Genomic DNA, 19005 nt, shown 5'->3' with positions numbered 1-19005 from the left:
AAAGGGTATAAACCTTTTTTTTTTTTTTTTTTTTTTAAATTTGCCCCTTGCCTTTTATTTTAGAAAACATTTAAAAAAAATTACTCTCATTTTGCTTTTTTTTTTTTTGTCTTTAGCGGAGCAAATCATATCAAAGTAGAATAAAGGCAGCTGTCAATCATGTCGCCAGAACAAACAAGCACATCATTAGCATGTCGGCAAACAGGCATAAGCTCATCTTTGTAATCAGCGCACGCTACGCCCTCCACCCCAGGGGGGGGGGCCCGGACCCCCCGACCGTGTGTGTGAGGTTTGATGGAAACGCTCTTTTGTGGTTTTCACATGCTAATCTTTCTTTTATCAGCAGCATAAAAAGGAGTTTAGCTGCTTAAAGACAAACAAATGACTTCTGGCACACACACACACACACACACACATTATAAGTGTGTGTGTGTTCTTGTATTTCTACCCTTCTCGAGACATCAACAAGGAAAAGTCGCTTCCATATGAGGAGGTGTGAACAAGTTAGGACCGAAATCATGGAATCCATTGCATTTACCAAATACTAGAATCCGTGAACATTGCTCCAAAGTCAGGATTTTTTTTTCTGATTTATTGTGCATGCAAAAGGATATTTACAGCGAGAAGTGAACGTAGTGAGTTCAGAAAGCATAAGAACAAGTATTTACATTTGATTATTTATGTGTTGGGGCGAGGGTTTTAGTCTGGGGTTGTACTTGCCTGGAGGTGTTCTTTTACTGCGCTTTTGAAGGAGGGTCGTGTTGGAATAATTGTTTCGAAGGGGGGGGGGGGAGCAACATGAAGGTGTTCTGTTTCTCTCATGTATTGTAATCAACAGAAAGATGTTGTCGTGACCCAAGAACTACAAAGCAGTAAGGAAGCAAGGCCCGACTCCTGTCCAGGCACCGGTTTTCTGAAGTCTTTTACAAACCTCTTTTTGAACTCTTTTACAAACTTCTTTTTTGAACTATTTTACGACCTCTTTAACAAACTCTTTTACTCCTCTATGGGGTCTTGGGGCACTATTGTGGCCCTTGGCAAAGGCGTAGTACCTGACTGCCCCCTAGCCAGGGATACAGTGAAAACCTCAACGGCGGAGCAAGCGGAAGACGGTACATTTTAAGAACTACCACAACAGCTGAAGAAGGCTGCAGCAGAAAAAGGGTCCCCCAGTCATCTTGGACTCCATGCCACTGGACGCTGACCCGATTCTGTCAAGGATCGTGCGGTGACTGTCGGTTAAACTAAGTCCTGCACAGGCGGGTCGTCATACTCGTTTTGAGTGACCGCCGATGATGATGATGAAACTCTTTTACGAACCTCTTCTTTGAACTGTTTTACGACCTTTTCTCTTTCACTCTTCCGTAACCAAAGGCCATGGCTGTTTATGACCTCCCGTCCCTTTGGAAGCAGCTGTTGCCATGAGGTCAGGGAAGGTCCAAATAAAAGAAGTAGGCTTGAAATCTTTTGGCAGAGCGTGCAGAGACTCCGTACAAGGGTACAGTGTCCAGCCAAATTTAATTCTGTCTCGGTTTAATTCTTTGCTTCTTGTCTTGTTTAATAGATGTCATCAGTGTTTGAACCTGACAGGTAGCGATGCACTTTCTTTTACACCTGTTGGGAGTGCATTCCACATTGGTGTGGCATAGAAGGAGAATGACTTGAGACCTTTGTTAGACCGGAATCTGGGTTTTTAACGTGGTTTGTGGAGCTCCCCCTGGTGTTGTGGTTATGGCGGTCATTTACGTTCTGGAAGTAGTTTGACATGTACTTCGGTATCAAGGAGGTGTAGCGGATTTTATAGACGAGGCTCAGTGCAAGTTGTTTTACTCGGTCCTCCACCCTGAGCCAGCCATCTTTGGAGAAGTAGGTAGGAGTGAGGTGTGATCTGGGGTGGAGGTCTAGAAATAACCGGACTAGCTTGTTCTGGGATGTTTGGAGTCTAGATTTGAGGGTTTTGGTGGTGGATGCGTAGTCGGAAAAAGGGTTGAACGAGAGTCCCCGCTAGAATCTTCACGGTGCTTTTGTGGACCAGAGAGGAGATTCTGTAGAGAAATCTCGTTCGTTGATCACCTTGGTTGCCATTTTATCACAGGAAAGATTAGCTTTCTAGAAAGGAACCTAGGTAGGTGACTTCGGCTTTCCTGGCGATAACAATGTCCCCCACTTTAATAGTGAAGTCACTGACTTTCTTTAGGTTGATTTGGGACCCAAATAGGATGGATTCCGTTTGACCTAAGTGTATGGATAGCTTGTTGTCAGCGAGACAGAGATCGGCACATTCTACAGAGTTGTAAACGTCCCCCTGAGCTGGTTGTAAACAAACATGGCCTCGGTTCACCGATTCAGGGGAAGACCTCCCGCTTTCGTATTTAAAGTCGGAATCCGTCCACATTCCAGGGCTAAGAGTTTGCATCCCAAAATCAAATCCCTAATGTTGTTTATTTTGGTGAATTTTAGCTCGAAATGTAAGATTTTTTGGGCTTCATGGTGGCAGAGGGGTTAGTGCGTCTGTCTCACAATACGAAGGTCCTGCAGTCCTGGGTTCAAATCCAGGCTCGGGATCTTTCTGTGTGGAGTTTGCATGTTCTCCCCGTGAATGCGTGGGTTCCCTCCGGGTACTCCGGCTTCCTCCCACTTCCAAAGACATGCACCTGGGGATAGGTTGATTGGCAACACTAAAATGGCCCTAGTGTGTGAATGTGAATGTTGTCTATCTGTGTTGGCCCTGCGATGAGGTGGCGACTTGTCCAGGGTGTACCCCGCCTTCCGCCCGATTGTAGCTGAGATAGGCACCAGCGCCCCCCGCGACCCCGAAAGGGAATAAGCGGTAGGAAATGGATGGATGGATGTAAGATTTTTAGCTCCAAAACAAGAAAGTGAGTAGCAACTACCTGCTGACCAGCGCAGGAAGGTAGCGGTTCAGCTAAGGATGGGTACCGTTCACGTTGGAACTGTCAGGTTTAAACACCGATGACATCTATTAAACAAGACAAAAGGCAAAGAATCGAACAGAGACAGACTTAAATTTGGACTCAGATCTGAGGAGAGACATGACCACTGTACTCTTTATCCAGTCCTGCACCACACTCTGACTAAAAGAGTTTACGTCTCCTCTTTTATTTAGATATTCAATATTCACGCAACAACACGTCACAACAGAAATGGATCCGGTACAACTTTTCGCTACGTTTGTGTAAGTTCCTGACGATAAAGTCAATATTTTTATGGCAACATTTCAAAATTCCGATGACCGTTTTTGTTTCATCATCCCATTTCTGAGTCTCCTTTGCGAGTACGACACCAAGTCACAATTGCGGTTGCAAGTCCAAGACCTTAGACGGCAGTCGTGTATACTTTTATAGTGTTTTTTTTTTTTTTTTGGGTTGTGTTGCGCCCTACAAAGTGTTGATTCTGTAAGTATAGTACTAATTACGCACCAGCTGTTTGATTGTAATGTGCGTGGTCTGCGGGCCTGCCGCGGAGCAATTAGCAACGGTCCAATCAGGAGTCAGCATGCGGTCAGGTGACCTCGCCCACGCTCTGACTGTGTGTGTGTTAGCGCCGCTGCCTACTGACAGTTTTACATAATCCTGGATGAATAAACACGAAAGCATTTATGAACTAGAACTTTTTGATGGGCCTGCTATCTGTGCACCGGCCGGACCTCTGGCCGGAGGGGGGGTCGCCGGAAGCCGCCGTACTTATTAGATGGTGCCGAGTGTCTTAATCCGGGAGTTTTAGGTGTAACATAAGAGAGCCACAGAGCTAGCCTAAAACAGTAGCATGTTTACTCAAAATTTGTATTACGTAGCATGTGTGCTAACGATAGCATGATAACAGTCCGCATGTTTCATATACCAAGTTATACGACTCAAAAGGTATAAAATGTGTCTACTTAGAAGAAAAAGTTAGCATGCTTAAGTTGGCTTGCTAGCATGCTATGTTTTGCATGCTAACAGGTAACAAGTGTCACATACCAAGTTTTATGACTGGGTGAAACGGTTGCAAAACTAGTTAAAAAAGTTAGCATGCAAGTGTTAGCATGCTAACATGAGTATGATAATAGTTAGCTTGTGTTTTATACGAAGTTATATGACTAAGGTGTATGGCTGGGGAATTAAGAGAAAAATGAGAACATTTAGCAGAGAAAGTTAGCATTTTAACGTTAGCATGCTCATGTTTGCATGCTAACAGTTCACAAGTGTCACGTACAGAGTTACATGACTCTAGGGTAAACGGTTGCAAAACTACCTAAAAAAAAAAATTTGCATGCTAGTGTTAGCATGCTAACAAACATGCATACAGTTAGCATGTTATAAATACCAACTTTTATGACTGTAAGCTGCGGAATTAGAAAAAAAAAGTGTAAAATGAGCAAAAAAAAAAGGTGTATGTGTTAGCGCCGCTGCCTACTGACATGTTTGCATAATCCTGGATGAATAAACATGAGAGCATTTATGAATAAACATGGCGGCACAAACACCGCCATGAATATTCAGAGTCTGGTTCTCACACGGTGTGACTGACAAGTCATCTTCATCTCCTCCTCCTCCCCGCGCTAATTAGCTACCTTTGTTGGACTGGCGCGCTCTCGACGGGTTCGCACTCGATGATGCTTCACCTCGCGTCGCCTTGGCAACCGAGCGGGGGAACACGAGTCGATGGCTGCCTGGACCGCTTTTTGCATGCTAACAGTTCACAAGTGTCACGTACCAAGTTTTATGACTCTGGGTGAAACGGTTGCAAAACTAGCTATAAAAAGTTAGCATGCTAGTGTTAGTATGCTAACAAGCTAACATGAGCAGGATACTAGTTAGCTTGTGTCAAATACCAAGTTTTATAACTAAGGTATATGGCTGGGAAATGTGAGAAAAAAATTGTGAATTTACCAAAGAAGGTTAGCACTTTAATGTTAGCATGCTAACAGTTCACACGTGTCACGTACCAAGTTTCATGACTCTGGGTGAAACGGTTGCAAAACTAGCTATAAAAAGTTAGCATGCTAGCAAGCTAACATGAGCTTGATAATAGTTAGCTTCTGTCATATACCAAGTTATATGAGTAAGGTGTATGACTGGGGAATTAGGAAAATTTTTTTGTAAATTTAGCAAAGAAAGTTAACACTTTAATGTTAGCCTGCTTATGTTTGCATGCTAACGGTTCACAAGTGTCACGTACCAAGTTTCATGACTCTGGGTGAAACGGTTGCGAAACTAGCTATAAAAAGTTAGCATGCTAGCAAGCTAACATGAGCTTGACAATAGTTAGCTTTTGTCACATACCAAGTTATATGACTAAGGTGTATGGCTAGGGAATTAGGGAAAAAATTGTAAAATTAGCAAAGAAAGTTAGCACTTTAAGGCTAGCATGCTAACAGTTCACAAGTGTCACGTACCAAGTTTCATGACTCTGGGGGAAAAAGTTGCAAAACTAGCTATAAAAAGTTAGCATGCTAATGTTAGCATGCTAGCAAGCCAACATGAGCTTGATAATATTGGGGAATCGGGGAAAAAAATTGTAAATATAGCGAAGAAAGTTAGCACTTCAATGTTAGCCTGCTTACGTTTGCATGCTAACGGTTCACAAGTATCACGTACCAAGTTTCAGGACTCTGGGTGAAACGGTTGCAAAACTAGCTATAAAAAGTTAGCATGCTAGTGTTAGTATGCTAACAAGCTAACATGAGCAGGATACTAGTTAGCTTGTGTCAAATACCAAGTTTTATAACTAAGGTGTATGGCTGGGAAATGACAGAAAAAAATTATGAATTTAGCAAAGAAAGTTAGCACTTTAATGTTAGCATGCTAACAGTTCACAAGTGTCACGTACCAAGTTTCATGACTCTGGGTGAAATGGTTGCAAAACTAGCTATAAAAAGTTAGCATGCTAATATTAGCATGCCTGCAAGCTAACATGAGCGTGATACTAAAAAAAGTTAGCAAGCATGATATCAGTTAGCTTGTGTCACATACCAAATTATATGACTAAGGTGTATGGCCGAGGAATTTGAGAAAAAAATAGTAAATTTAGCAAAGAAAGTTAGCACTTTAATGTTTGCATGCCAACAATATATATATATATATATATATATATATATATATTAAAATCAGCATAATTGTATTTTCCCAAAAAAGACTTGCAGTTTAAACAAGTAGAGACCATCAATGTGTGTGTCATGTCTTTTTTTTTTTTTAGACTTTACTGTTTTTTTATTATTCGATCATTATTTTACTAATACAGAGCTGAATACACACACACACGGACAGAAATGTTTTTACGTGCGCACACACAATATATAAACATGTTAGATACAAGCGCACACAAACCAAACACGCAAATGTTTTTGTTTTTTTTACCAACACACAAGTGGAAACAGACACAAATATTTTTTACACATGCACGCTCACAAACACACAATTTGGTCTACTCTCAGGCACACTCACATGTACACACACAAAAATGTAAACACAAATAAACATAAATGTTTTACACACACAGGTAAACTGATTTTTACACACACACACTCGTCTACTCTTAGGCAGACTCAATGTAAACATACACGTTTACACACACACACAAATGTAAACCCAGATGAAAATAAATGTGTTACACACACACACGTCTACTCTCGAACAGACTCAATGTAAACATACATGTTTACACACAAACACAGATATACATTGTTTTACACACACACACACACACACACACACACACACACACACACACACACACACACACACAGACACACACACAAATGTAAACAGATATACATTGTTTTACACACACACACACGCACACCAGACCAATGTTTGTTTTTCATCAAACGCACAAATGGAAACAGACACTAATATTTTCTACACACGCACGCACACAAACACACACTTTTGTCTACTCTCAGGCACTCACATGTACACACACACACAAAAAAATGTAAACACAGATATACATAAATGTTTTACACACACGTAAACTGATTTTTACACACACACAAACTAAATGTGTTTTTTCAAATGCACAAATGGAAACGTTTTTACACACACACACAAACAGATTTTTCTTCTCTCATGCACACTCAAATGTAAACATACATATGTTTACACACACACACACACACACACACACAATTGTTTTACACGCACATAGGTAAATTGATTTTTTTACACACACACACACACACACACACACACACACACACACACACACACACACACACACACACACAATGTAAACACACGTTTTTTGTTTGTTTTTTACACACAAAATGTAACAGTTTCTTTACAAACACACCTTTATACAGAGACACACACATTTTGACACGAAATGTACTTTTGTTGTGAAGAGAAACACACAAATATGATTATACACACACACACATGGGAAATGTCTAATAGGAGGCGCAGTGTTACTGGAGGGTTATTGGCGCCCTCCCGTGGCCATGCAGATACATTACTCCCCCACATGTTAAAGGCCTACTGAAACCCACTACTACCGACCACACAGTCTGATAGTTTATATATCAATGATGAAATATTAACATTGCAACACATGCCAATACGGCCTTTTTAGTTTACTAAATTGCAATTTTAAATTTCCCGGGAGTTTCTTGTTGGAAACGTCGCGAAATGATGACGCATATTTGTGACGTTATTGGTTGAAGGGGACATATTAGCCCAGCACCACTTACGGCTAAAAGTCATCTCTTTACATCGCATAATTACACAGTATTCTGGACATCTGTGTTCCTGAATCTTTTGCAATTTGTTCAATTATAGGGACGGCGTGGCGCAGTGTGAGAGTGGCCGTGCGCACACTGGTTCAAATCCCACCTAGAACCAACCTCGTCACGTCCGTTGTGTCCTGAGCAAGACACTTCACCCTTGCTCCTGATGGGTGCTGGTTGGCGCCTTGCATGGCAGCTCCCTCCATCAGTGTGTGAATGTGTGTGTGAATGGGTAAATGTGGAAGTAGTGTCAAAGCACTTTGAGTACCTTGAAGGTAGAAAAGCGCTATACAAGTACAACCCATTTACCATTTATCATTTATAATTAATATTGGAGAAGTCAAAGTAGAAAGGTGGAGGTGGGAAGCTTTAGCCTTTAGCCACACAAACACAGGGTGATTCCTTGTTTAAAATTCCCAGAGGTGAAGCTTTACTATGAATCAGAGCGCGGTCAAGCGAACATGGTTCCCAACCACATGTCAACCGGCAGTTTTTGGTGAGAAAATTGTGGTAAAAAGTCGCCTCTTACTGGAGATCAGCGGAGCTTCTGTCGTGCTGTTGCTGCTGTGACTAATTCCCTCAGAGAATGACATCAACACACCCGTGGCCACACCCCTCCGACTATCAGGTACTATTTAACTCACTAAGACACTATTAAAACAATAAGCAGATAAGGAATTTCCAAGAATTATCCTAGTAAATGTGTCTAAAAACATCTGAATCGCTCACAATGCTATCGCCTTTTTATTTATTTTTTTTAATTTCTTTACTATATATTTTTTTCTAGTCCTTTGCTATCAATAGCCTCGCTCAAATTAATAGGGAAATTGTCGCTTTCTCGGTCCGAATCGCTCTAGCTGCTGTTGGCCATGATTGTAAACAATGTGTGGATGGGAGGAGCTCTACAACCCATGACGTCACGCGCACATAGTCTGCTACTTCCGGTACAGGCAAGGCTTTTTTATCAGCACTAAAAGTTGCAAACTTTATTGTTGATGTTCTCTACTAAATCCTTTCAGCAAAAATATGGCAATATCGCGAAATGATCAAGTATGACACATAGAATGGACCTGCTATCCCCGTTTGAATAAGAAAATCTAATTTCAGTAGGCCTTTCAGCTACAGTATATATATTTTCTAAAAAAGATGTTTAAAGGCCTACTGAAATGAGATTTTCTTATTTAAACGGGGATAGCAGGTCCATTCTATGTGTCATACTTGATCATTTCGCGATATTGCCATATTTTTGCTGAAAGGATTTAGTAGAGAACATCCACGATAAAGTTCGCAGCTTTTGGTCGCTAATAAAAAAGCCTTGCCTGTACCGGAAGTAGCAGATGTGCGCATGACATCACGGGTTGTGGAGCTCCTCACATTCTCACATTGTTTATAATCATGGCCACCAGCAGCGAGAGCGATTCGGACCGAGAAAGTCACGATTTCCCCATTAATTTGAGTGAGGATGAACGATTTGTGGATGAGGATAGTGAGAGTGAAGGACTAGAAAAAAAAAAAAAAAAAAAAAGGCAGGGCAGTGGGAGCGATTCAGATGTTATTAGACACATTTACTAGGACGATTCTGGAAAAACCCTTATCTGCTTATTGTGTTACTAGTGTTTTAGTGAGATTATATAGTCACACCTGAAAGTCGGAGGGGTGTGGTGACCGCCAGTGTCTCTGAGGGAAGCCACGTTTCTCGGCGAGGCGAAGCGAAGGCAGCCGGTCGGGCCGGGCTGAGCTTTTTCCCCCCTCCTCCACGGTGGAAGCATTCCACGTTCGGAGGCGGCCGGTCGGAGGAGGCAAGAGAGTCCACAGCTGCCTCTTTGACAGGTGCACGAGGAACGACGCAAGCTCTGCTCATGTCTACGGCAAGAGCCGACTTATTACCACAATTTTCTCAACGAAACCTGCCGGTTGACATGTGGTCGGGAACCATGTTCGCTTGACCGCTCTGTTCCATAGTAAAGCTTCAATTTCGGGAATGTAAACAAGGAAACACCGGCTGTGTTTGTGTTGCTTAAGGCGGCCGTAATACACCGCTTCCCGCCTACATCTTTCTTCTTTGACGTCTCCATTATTAATTTAACAAATTGCAAAAGATTCAGCAACACAGATGTCCAGAATACTGTGTAATTATTCGATTTAAGCAGACTACTTGTAGCTGGGATTGGGCTGGAAGAACATGTGCGCGACGTTTTCAACAGGATACTTCGCGCGAAATTTAAAAATTGCAATTTAGTAAACTAAAAAGGCCGTATTGGCATGTGTTGCAATGTTAATATTTCATCATTGATATATAAACTATCAGACTGCGTGGTCGGTAGTGGTGGGTTTCTGTAGACCTTTAACATGCAGGCGGTAGATAATGGATGGATGTTTAAAATGACTCAGTCCAAAGTGGTTTTGAGTCAACAACTCTCAAGTCATTCAGACAGTCTGTGTGTGTTTGTTTCATCAAGCATTTAATGACTGCAACGTCTGCTTCTTGTCCTAACAAAAGAACAAAAAATAAAAAAGGAAATCGAGTAAAAATAAAAGCTACTGCCATCAAAAAGTAGAGAAAAATAAAACAACTACAAACATTTATTTTTCTTCTCCAGCCAAACATTCGCAGTTTGGAGCGCAAAAAGAAGCTAGTATTAGCTAATGCTAATTGAGCATGCTCGTCGACCACTTCCTGTGTGCGCCTGCCGCCAGCTTCCTGTCAGCTGACCAAAGCAACCGAGCTTGTCTCTAGTCGCGTGTAAACAAAAGGTCACATGACCAGGGAGGTTTAAAGGGGGGTGTGGCCTCGGGTGGCAAAGGAGGAAGCGCAGTTAAATGACGACACGCCGGCTGCTTCCTGTCCCGCACGTCATGTGACAGGAAGTGTGCTTCCACGGCAACAGGTTGACTCCTCCCCGCTCCGGATCAGGTGCGCCTCCTTTTGGCTCCTCCGGGGCTGGCGGGGTTGGACGACGACATCAGCTTCTCCGTGGTTCGACTCCGCTTCCTCTTCTCCGCCTCCTTTCCGCCGCCCTCGGTCCCTCCCTTCTCCCTGTCCCGGCCGCCGCTGGAGCGCTCCGACGTCTTCACCGAGGAGTTGCTCCCTGACGCGCCGACACGGGATAAAGAGCGTCACCGCGTGGGGCTCGCGCCGCCGGGTGTTGTTGACACGAAGTATACACTTACCTTCTTCGTGAGTCGCCGGAGGTTCTCGCTCCATCCCGAACTCTTCTTTGCTTTCCTCCTCAGAACCCAGCTTGCCTGCGCGGGTAAGGGGGCGGGGCATGTTGATTGGCACTTCATCAATGTGTGTCGGCCAATCGGGTCTCACCTTCTTTCACTTCCTGGATGATGTCATCCGGCAGAGAGAAGCTCTTCTCCGAGTTTGGAAACGGCAAGATCTCGGACTCGTGCTGTGGACCCGAACACACACGCTTCTGATACTTGGCGCCATCTTAGAAATATACTAACATTTCCTGTGTCATCACATGCTAATGTTAGCATGCTAATGTTAGCGTGTTCATGTTTAATGCAAGCATTTTAGCTCATTTTCGATGTTTAATTAGAAAAATTATGGATTTTGATGCTTGTCGCTATTTTAGACGTGTATAAACATTTCTTATGTCATCACATGCTAATGTTAGCATGCTAATGTTAGCATGTTCATGTTTAATGCTAGCATTTTAGCTCAGTTTCGATGTTTAGTATTAAAAATCATGGATTTTGATGCTTGGCGCTATTTTAGACGTGTATAAACATTTCTTATGTCATCACATGCTAATGTTAGCATGCTAATGTTAGCGAGTTCATTTTAATGCTAGCATTTTAGCTCATTTTCAATGTTTAACCTTAAAAATTATGGATTTTGATACTTGGCGCCATTTTAGAAGTGTACTAAAAGTTCCTACGTCATCACATGCTCATGTTAGCGTGTTCATGTTTAATGATAGCATTTTAGCAGGGATGTAATGAGTCCCATTTCTATAGTCTTTGGTATGACTCGGCCGGGGTTTGAACTCACAACCTACCCATCTCAGGGCGGACACCTTAACCCAGGGGTCACCAACGTAGTGCCCGCGGGCACCAAGTAGCCCGTAAGGACCAGATGAGTGGCCCGCTGGCCTGTTCTAAAAATAGCTCAAATAGCAGCACTTACCAGTGAGCTGCCTCTATTTTTAAATTTTATTCATTTACTAGCAAGCTGGTCTCGCTTTGCTCGATATTTTTAATTCTAAGAGGGACAAAACTCAAATAGAATTTGAAAATCCAAGAAAATATTTTAAAGACTTGGTCTTCACTTGTTTAAATAAATTCATTTATTTTTTTACTTTGCTTTTTATAACTTTCAGAAAGACAATTTTAGAGAAAAAATACAACCTTAAAAATGATTTCAGGATTTTTAAACACATATACCTTTTTATCTTTTAAATTCCTTCCTCTTCTTTCCTGACAATTTATATCAATTTTCAAGTATTTTTTTGTATTGTAAAGAATAATTAACACAATTTAATTTAATTCTTCATTTTAGCTTCTGTTTTTTCGACGAAGAATATTTGTGAAATATTTCTTCAAACTTATTATGATTAAAATCCCCCAAAATTATTCTGGCAAATCTAAAAAATCTTTAGAATCAAATTTAAATGTTATTTCAAAGTATTTTGAATTTCTTTTAAACTTTTTGTTCTGAAAAATCTAGAATAAATAATGATTTGTCTTTGTTAGAAATATAGCCTGGTCCAATTTGTTATATATTCTAACAAGGTGCAGATTGGATTTTAACCTATTTAAAACATGTCATCAAAATTCTAAAATTAATCTTAATCAGGAAAAATTACTAATGATGTTCCATAAATTATTTATTTAATTTTTTTCAAAAAGATTCAAATTAGCTAGTTTTTCTCTTCTTTTTTTCGGTTGAATTTTGAATTTTAAAGAGTCGAAATTGAGGATAAACTATGTTTCAAAATTTAATTTTCATGTTTTTCCCCGTTTTGTCCTCTTTTAAACCGTTCAATCAAGTGTTTTTTTCATCATTTATTCTCTACAAAAAAAACTTCCGTAAAAGGAAAAAAAATGTACGACGGAATGACAGACAGAAATACCCATTTTTTAATATATATGGAGTTATTTATTAAAGGTAAATTGAGCAAATTGGCTATTTCTGGCCATTTATTTAAGTGTGTATCAAACTGGTAGCCTTTCGCATTAATCAGTACCCAAGAAGTAGCTCTTGGTTTCAAAAAGGTTGGTGACCCCTGGTCCAACCACTCGGTTTACTTTGGGAAAGAAAATCAAATAAATAGGATGTGTGTGTGTGTGTGTGTGTGTGTGTGTGTGTGTGCGTCCTCACCAGGGCCTGCATGTCGTACATTGTCCCCAGGTGGTCCCAGATGACCGAGGAGGAGATCTGGCGGCCGATGTTCTGACTGAACTTGTCCCGGATGCAGATCATGTGGAAGTGACGGTTGACGCCTGCACATTGTTCATTTTCAGAGTCACATGACCACTAATTCTTTGTATGTGTCTATTATAGTTACATTATATATTATTTTGTAATTAACTTTATTCAAAACCACCCTCCAACTCGTCCCATTTGTCAATGCTGCTATTTTTTCCTGTCTGTCACAGTTTTTTTTTTGGTGGACTCTCAGCAGGATTCTTGAGTTTGCCCAACCGGTCTACATGTGCATTGTGGACTTGGAGAAGGAATTGGACCGTGTCCCTCGGGAAGTCCTCAGAGAGTATGGGGTACCGGACTGTGGGATTGTGGCGGTCCACTCCCTGTATGATCAGTGTCAGAGGTTGGTCCGCATTGCCGGGAGTAAGTCGGACCCGTTTCCAGTGAGGGTTGGACTCCGCCAAGGCTGTCCTTTGTCACCGATTCTGTTCATAACTTTTATGGACAGAATTTAGTTGCAAGGATCCGGTTTAATGGCTGCAGGATTAGGTCTCTGCTTTTTGCAGATTGATGTGGTCCTGATGGCTTCATCTGGACAGGATCTTCAGCTCTCACTGGATCGTTCGCAGCCGAGTGTGAAGCGACCGGGATGAGAATCGGCACCTCTAAAAGTCTGAGTCCATGGTTCTCGCCTGAGTGCCATCTCCAGGTTGGGGAGGAGTCCCTGCTCCAAGTGGAGGAGTTCAAGTACCTAGGAGTCTTGTTCACGAGAGAGGGAAGAGTGGATGGTGAGAACGACAGGTGGATCGGTGCGGCGTCTTCAGTAATGCGGACGCCGTATTGATCCGTTGTGGTGAAGAAGGAGCTGAGCCGGAAGGCAAAGCTCTCAGTTTACCAGTTGATCTACATTCCCATCCTCACCTATGGTTATGAGCTTTGGGTCATGACCGAAAGGACAAGATCACGGGTACAAGCGGCCGAAATGAGTTTCCTCCGCCGTGTGGCGGGGCTCTCCCTTAGAGATAGGGTGAGAAGTTCTGCCATCCGGGAGGAACTCAAAGTAAAGCCGCTGCTCCTCCACATGGAGAGGAGCCAGATGAGGTGGTTCGGGCATCTGGTCAGGTTGCCACCCGAACGGGCACGTCCGACCGGTAGGGCACGGGGAAGACCCAGGACACGTTGGGAAGACTATGTCTCCCGGCTGGCCTGGGAACGCCTCGGGATCCCACGGGAAGAGCTGGACGAAGTGGCTGGGGAGAGGGAAGTCTGGGATTCCCTGCTTAGGCTACGCTCCCATCCTCTCCTATGGTCATGAGCTTTGGGTTATGACCGAAAGGATAAGATCACAGGTACCAGCGGCCGAAATGAGTTTCCTCCGCCGGGTGGCGGGGCTCTCCCTTAGAGATAGGGTGAGAAGCTCTGCCATCCGGGAGGAACTCAACGTAAAGCCGCTGCTCCTTCACATCGAGAGGAGCCAGATGAGGTGGTTCGGGCATCTGGTCAGGATGCCACCCGAACGTTTACCTAGGGAGGTGTTTCAGGCACCTCCGACCGGTAGGAGGCCAGGGGGAAGACCCAGGACACGTTGGGAAGACTATTTCTAGGGGCTGGCCTGGGAACGCCTCGGGATCCCCCGGGAAGAGCTGGACGAAGTGGCTGGGGAGAGGGAATTCCAGGATTCCCTACTTAGGCTACGCTCTCATCCTCACCTATGGTCACAAACTTTGGGTTATGACCGAAAGGACAAGATCACGGGTACCAGCGGCCGAAATGAGTTTTCTCCGCCGGGTGGCGGGGCTTTCCTTTAGAGATAGGGTGAGAAGCTCTGTCATCCGTAAATCTGCTGCTCATCCCTAGGGCATATCCGACCAGTAGGAGGCCACGGGGAAGACCCAGGACACGTTGGGAGGACTATGTCTCCCAGCTGGCCTGGGAACGCCTCGGGATCCCCCGGGAAGAGCTGGACAAAGTGGCTGGGGAGAGGGAAGTCTGGGCTTCCTTGCTTAGGCTGCTGCCCCTGCGACCCGACCTTGGATAAGCGGAAGATGGATGGATATCACAGTTTCATGTTAAAGGTCTACTGAAACCCACTACTACCGACCACGCAGTCTGATAGTTTATATATCAATGATGAAATATTAACATTGCAACACATGCCAATACGGCCTTTTCAGTTTACTTAATTGCAATTTTAAATTTTGCACGAAGTATCCTGTTGACAACGCGTGCGTGTGACGTCTCGGATTGTAGCGGACATGTTCTTCCAGCCCAATCCCAGCTATAAATAGTCTGCTTTAATCGCATAATTAGACAGTATTCTGGACATCTGTGTTGCTGAATCTTATGCAATTTGTTCAATTAATAAGGGAGACGTCAAAGAAGAAAGATGTAGGTGGGAAGCGGTGTATTGCGGCCGCCTTTAGCAACACAAACACAGCCGGTGTTTCTTTGTTTACATTCCCGAAAGATGACGGCGAGGCTTTAATATGGAACAGAGCGGTCAAGCGAACATGGTTCTCTACCACATGTCAACCAGCAGGTTTTGGTGAAAAAATTGTGGTAATAAGTCGCCTGTTACCGTAGACATGAGCGGAACTTGCGTCATTCCTCATGCACCTGTCAAAGAGGCAGCTGCGGACTATCTTGCCTCGTCCGACCGGCTGTCCCCGAATCTGTGATGCTTCCACCGTGGAGGAAGGGGGAAAAAAAAAGCTCAGCCCGGCCCACCGGCTGCCTTTGCTTCGCCTCGTCAAGAAACGTGGCTTCCCTCAGAGACACTGGCGGTCACCACACCCGTGGCCACACCAGGTACAACAATATAATCTCACTAAAACACTAGTAACACAATTAGCAGATAAGGGATTTTCCAGAATTATCCTAGTAAACGTGTCTAATAACATCTGAATCGCTCCCACTGCCATCCTTTTTTTTTTCCCTCTAGTCCTTCACTCTCACTATCTTCCTCCACGGATCTTTCATCCTCGCTCCAAATAATGGGGAAATCGTCGCTTTCTCGGTCCGAATCGCTCTTGCTGCTGGAAACAATGTGAGGATGTGAGGAGCCCTACAACCCGTGACTTCACGTGCACATCGTCTGCTACTTCCGGTACAGGCAAGGCTTTTTTATTAGCGACCAAAAGTTGCCAACTTTATCATCGATGTTCTCTACTAAATCCTTTCAGCAAAAATATGGCGATATCGCGAAATGATCAAGTATGACACATAGAATGGACCTGCTATCCACGTTTAAATAAGAAAATATCATTTGAGTAGGCCTTTAAGATGTGGGGGAGTAATGAGTCTGCTAGTTTATCCCCAAACGTGTCACTTTCGTTTGTGTTGAAAATATTTTTGTCCAGCTAAATGTGGAGGGGGGGGGGGCGTGGCCTGCGGGCCTGCAGCGAGGCGCGGTGTGCGAGGACCGGCCTCGAAGTCACCGACAGGTGCGCAAATGGTCCACCTGGGCCTCGTTATCTTATCGCCTGTCGCTCAATATAAGCCGCAACCGTTTTTTGGAGGGAGCTGGGGGAAGAGCTAGATGACGACGAACATTAACAAAAAAAAACAGCGGTTGAGAAGCACCGAGATACTTGTTTGGAAGAACGAAAACGGTCTTGTGACGATAAAACGGGCTCGCCTGGAAATCCTTCCAGTGCGTCCTCCTGACCACCGAGCATTTCCATCTACACCCACCCACTAGTGACGTCATCCAGCCCCCCCCCCCATTGTCAAAATCCCCCCCAGTGGATGACGTCACTAGTCTGAACACAAAGGAAACTTTTTTTTACGGCACAAGTCAACAGTCTCCATTGCAATGACGTCACACTACTTCTTAACACCCATGAGTGTGGCGTCACGCGTGACGTCACATGTCCCACCCAGTACGTCATCGTGATCAAAAACACGTGTGTCCTACAAAAAGCTTCTTATGCTAATGCTAGCACACACGCTAACACAACTCTGGTAAAACTGCGACGTGTGCAATAGTATTCGGCCGGAAGTGACAGGGAGTATTTGTTGAATGAAACAAAGAATATTATAACAAAACCAGAGAAGAAGGGTTTAGTAAACAGATAAGCGAGCTAGCGGTTAGCATGGTTAGCGGTTAGCCTTACCGACAGGTTTGTGTCCAATCATGGCGTGAAAGAGACACACCTCCACCTCATGGCTCCACACCACTGACTCCTCGCCGGGGACCAAAGCCGAGTCCGGGGGCTTGTCGTCGGCCTGGGTCTGTGTCACGTCAGCCTCCCCCATCGTTGGCCCAAGCAGAGCGGAGACAAGAAGCCGCACTACTTTGTTTTGTTTGGGGCGGACTACAACAGGAAGTACAATTGCTGCTTCCGGGTTGTGGATTTTTGTTTTGTTTTTCAAAGTAAAAGCAGCGCTTTTTTTTTTTTTTTCTTTATGTGACTACAAATACTTTAGCCTCGAAGTGTCAAATAATATCACGGCACGATTACTTAAAAATAAAGACAACTTTGTTTAAAATTAGAACGAGCACATTCTGAAAATATACAAATTAATTTTTTTTATTTTTTACACTTACATGTTCCGGTTAATAATAATCTATATTTATTTGTCGTTATTCATGTTTTCAGAATAAATTATGTGATAAAGTTCATCAGTCAACTCATTGGTGTTCGTTTTCAATCTAGCAAGATAAAAAAAACGATATCCAAAACAAATCAAAGGATGTTATTCATGTAGATTGATAATTTTCCTCATTTGCACTAACATCATAGAATGGAATATAATAGAAAAAACTTTATTGACCCCTGGGGGAAATTCAGCACCACAGTTCGCTCACAATAGATAATAAACACTCGGGTAATTTTTATATGTGAATAATATAAATACAGTCTATTATTCAGCATTATTCACATGTGAATAACATGAATACAGTCTATTATACAGCATTATTCACATTTGAATAATATAGTCTATTATAGAGCATTATTCACATGTGAATAATATAAATACAGTCTATTATACAGCATTATTCACATTTGAATAATATAAATAGTCTATTATACAGCATTACTCACATGTGAATAACATAAATACAGTCTATTATACCGCTTAATTCACATGTGAAAAACAGTCTATTATACAGCATTATTCACATGTGAATAACATAAATACAGTCTATTATTCAGTATTATTCACATGTGAATAACAGTCTATTATACAGCATTATTCACATGTGAATAACAGTCTTTAATACAGCATCATTCACATATGAATAACATAAATACAGTCTATTATACAGCATTATTCATGAGTGAATAATATAAATACATTATGCATTTACAGTACATGTACTGTAAATGTAAACCACATCATGTGGTTTATTTTTTTTTTACATATGTAGCATCATCTACAAAGATACAAAGAACTGCTATTGCGACATCTAGTGGACACATTTAGAACAGCAGTTTCTTTCATTCCAAAATTTCAGCTCATTTTCATACTTGGAAAACTCATCCCGCTGGCCGCATAAAACCTGTTCTCAGAACCTGATCCAGCCCTCGGGCCTTAAGTTTGACACCCCTGCTTTAGCCGAAATCTTTTATCTGAGATTATATTTCGCAATTGAATGATTTCATTAAATAATTCAATTGGATTTAATACAGTTGTAGAATTTGATTCAGTAAAAGAGTGAGGTTATACGGCTGCAACAAAAAAAGTTTGCATACCAACGGTTAAAATGTGTCATGTACTAAATTATATGACTCTGAGGTTTACAGCTGCAAAATTAGCTAACAAAAAGTTAGCATAGCAACAGTTAAATTGTGTAAAGTACTAAATTATTTGACTGAGGTGTACAGCTGCAAAATGAGCTAACAAAAAGTTAGCATAGCAACAGTTAAAATGTGTAAAGTACTAAATTTTT

General features: G+C 42.5%; 1 protein-coding gene across 1 annotated transcript; it reads right to left on the bottom strand.

Moving 5' to 3' along the window:
- Positions 1–7276: 7276 nt before the first annotated feature.
- mrgbp (MRG/MORF4L binding protein) lies at positions 7277–17453 on the bottom strand. Its single transcript, XM_061902785.1, has 5 exons — positions 17225–17453; positions 13062–13183; positions 11043–11124; positions 10898–10972; positions 7277–10815 (listed from the first exon to the last, which is right to left on the bottom strand). Exons 1-5 carry the CDS (start codon positions 17364–17366, stop codon positions 10637–10639), a joined length of 600 nt encoding a protein of 199 aa, XP_061758769.1. The 5' UTR covers positions 17367–17453; the 3' UTR covers positions 7277–10636.
- Positions 17454–19005: the final 1552 nt, after the last annotated feature.

This window comes from Nerophis ophidion, linkage group LG06 (genome assembly GCF_033978795.1).
Source record: "Nerophis ophidion isolate RoL-2023_Sa linkage group LG06, RoL_Noph_v1.0, whole genome shotgun sequence".
NCBI lineage: Eukaryota > Metazoa > Chordata > Actinopteri > Syngnathiformes > Syngnathidae > Nerophis > Nerophis ophidion.
The sequence above is the reverse complement of the archived record's forward strand: the minus strand, read 5'-3'. Positions and strand labels throughout refer to the sequence as shown.

Excerpts from the sequence above, each read along its gene's own strand:
- mrgbp (XM_061902785.1), bottom strand. The coding sequence starts at position 17,366 with ATGGGGGAGGCTGACGTGACACAGACCCAGGCCGACGACAAGCCCCCG. Across the intron at positions 13,184-17,224 it reads GATTGGACACAAACCTGTCG|GCGTCAACCGTCACTTCCAC; the intron begins GTAAGGCTAACC and ends AACAATGTGCAG. Across the intron at positions 10,816-10,897 it reads TCCGGCGACTCACGAAGAAG|GGAGCAACTCCTCGGTGAAG; the intron begins GTAAGTGTATAC and ends TCGGCGCGTCAG.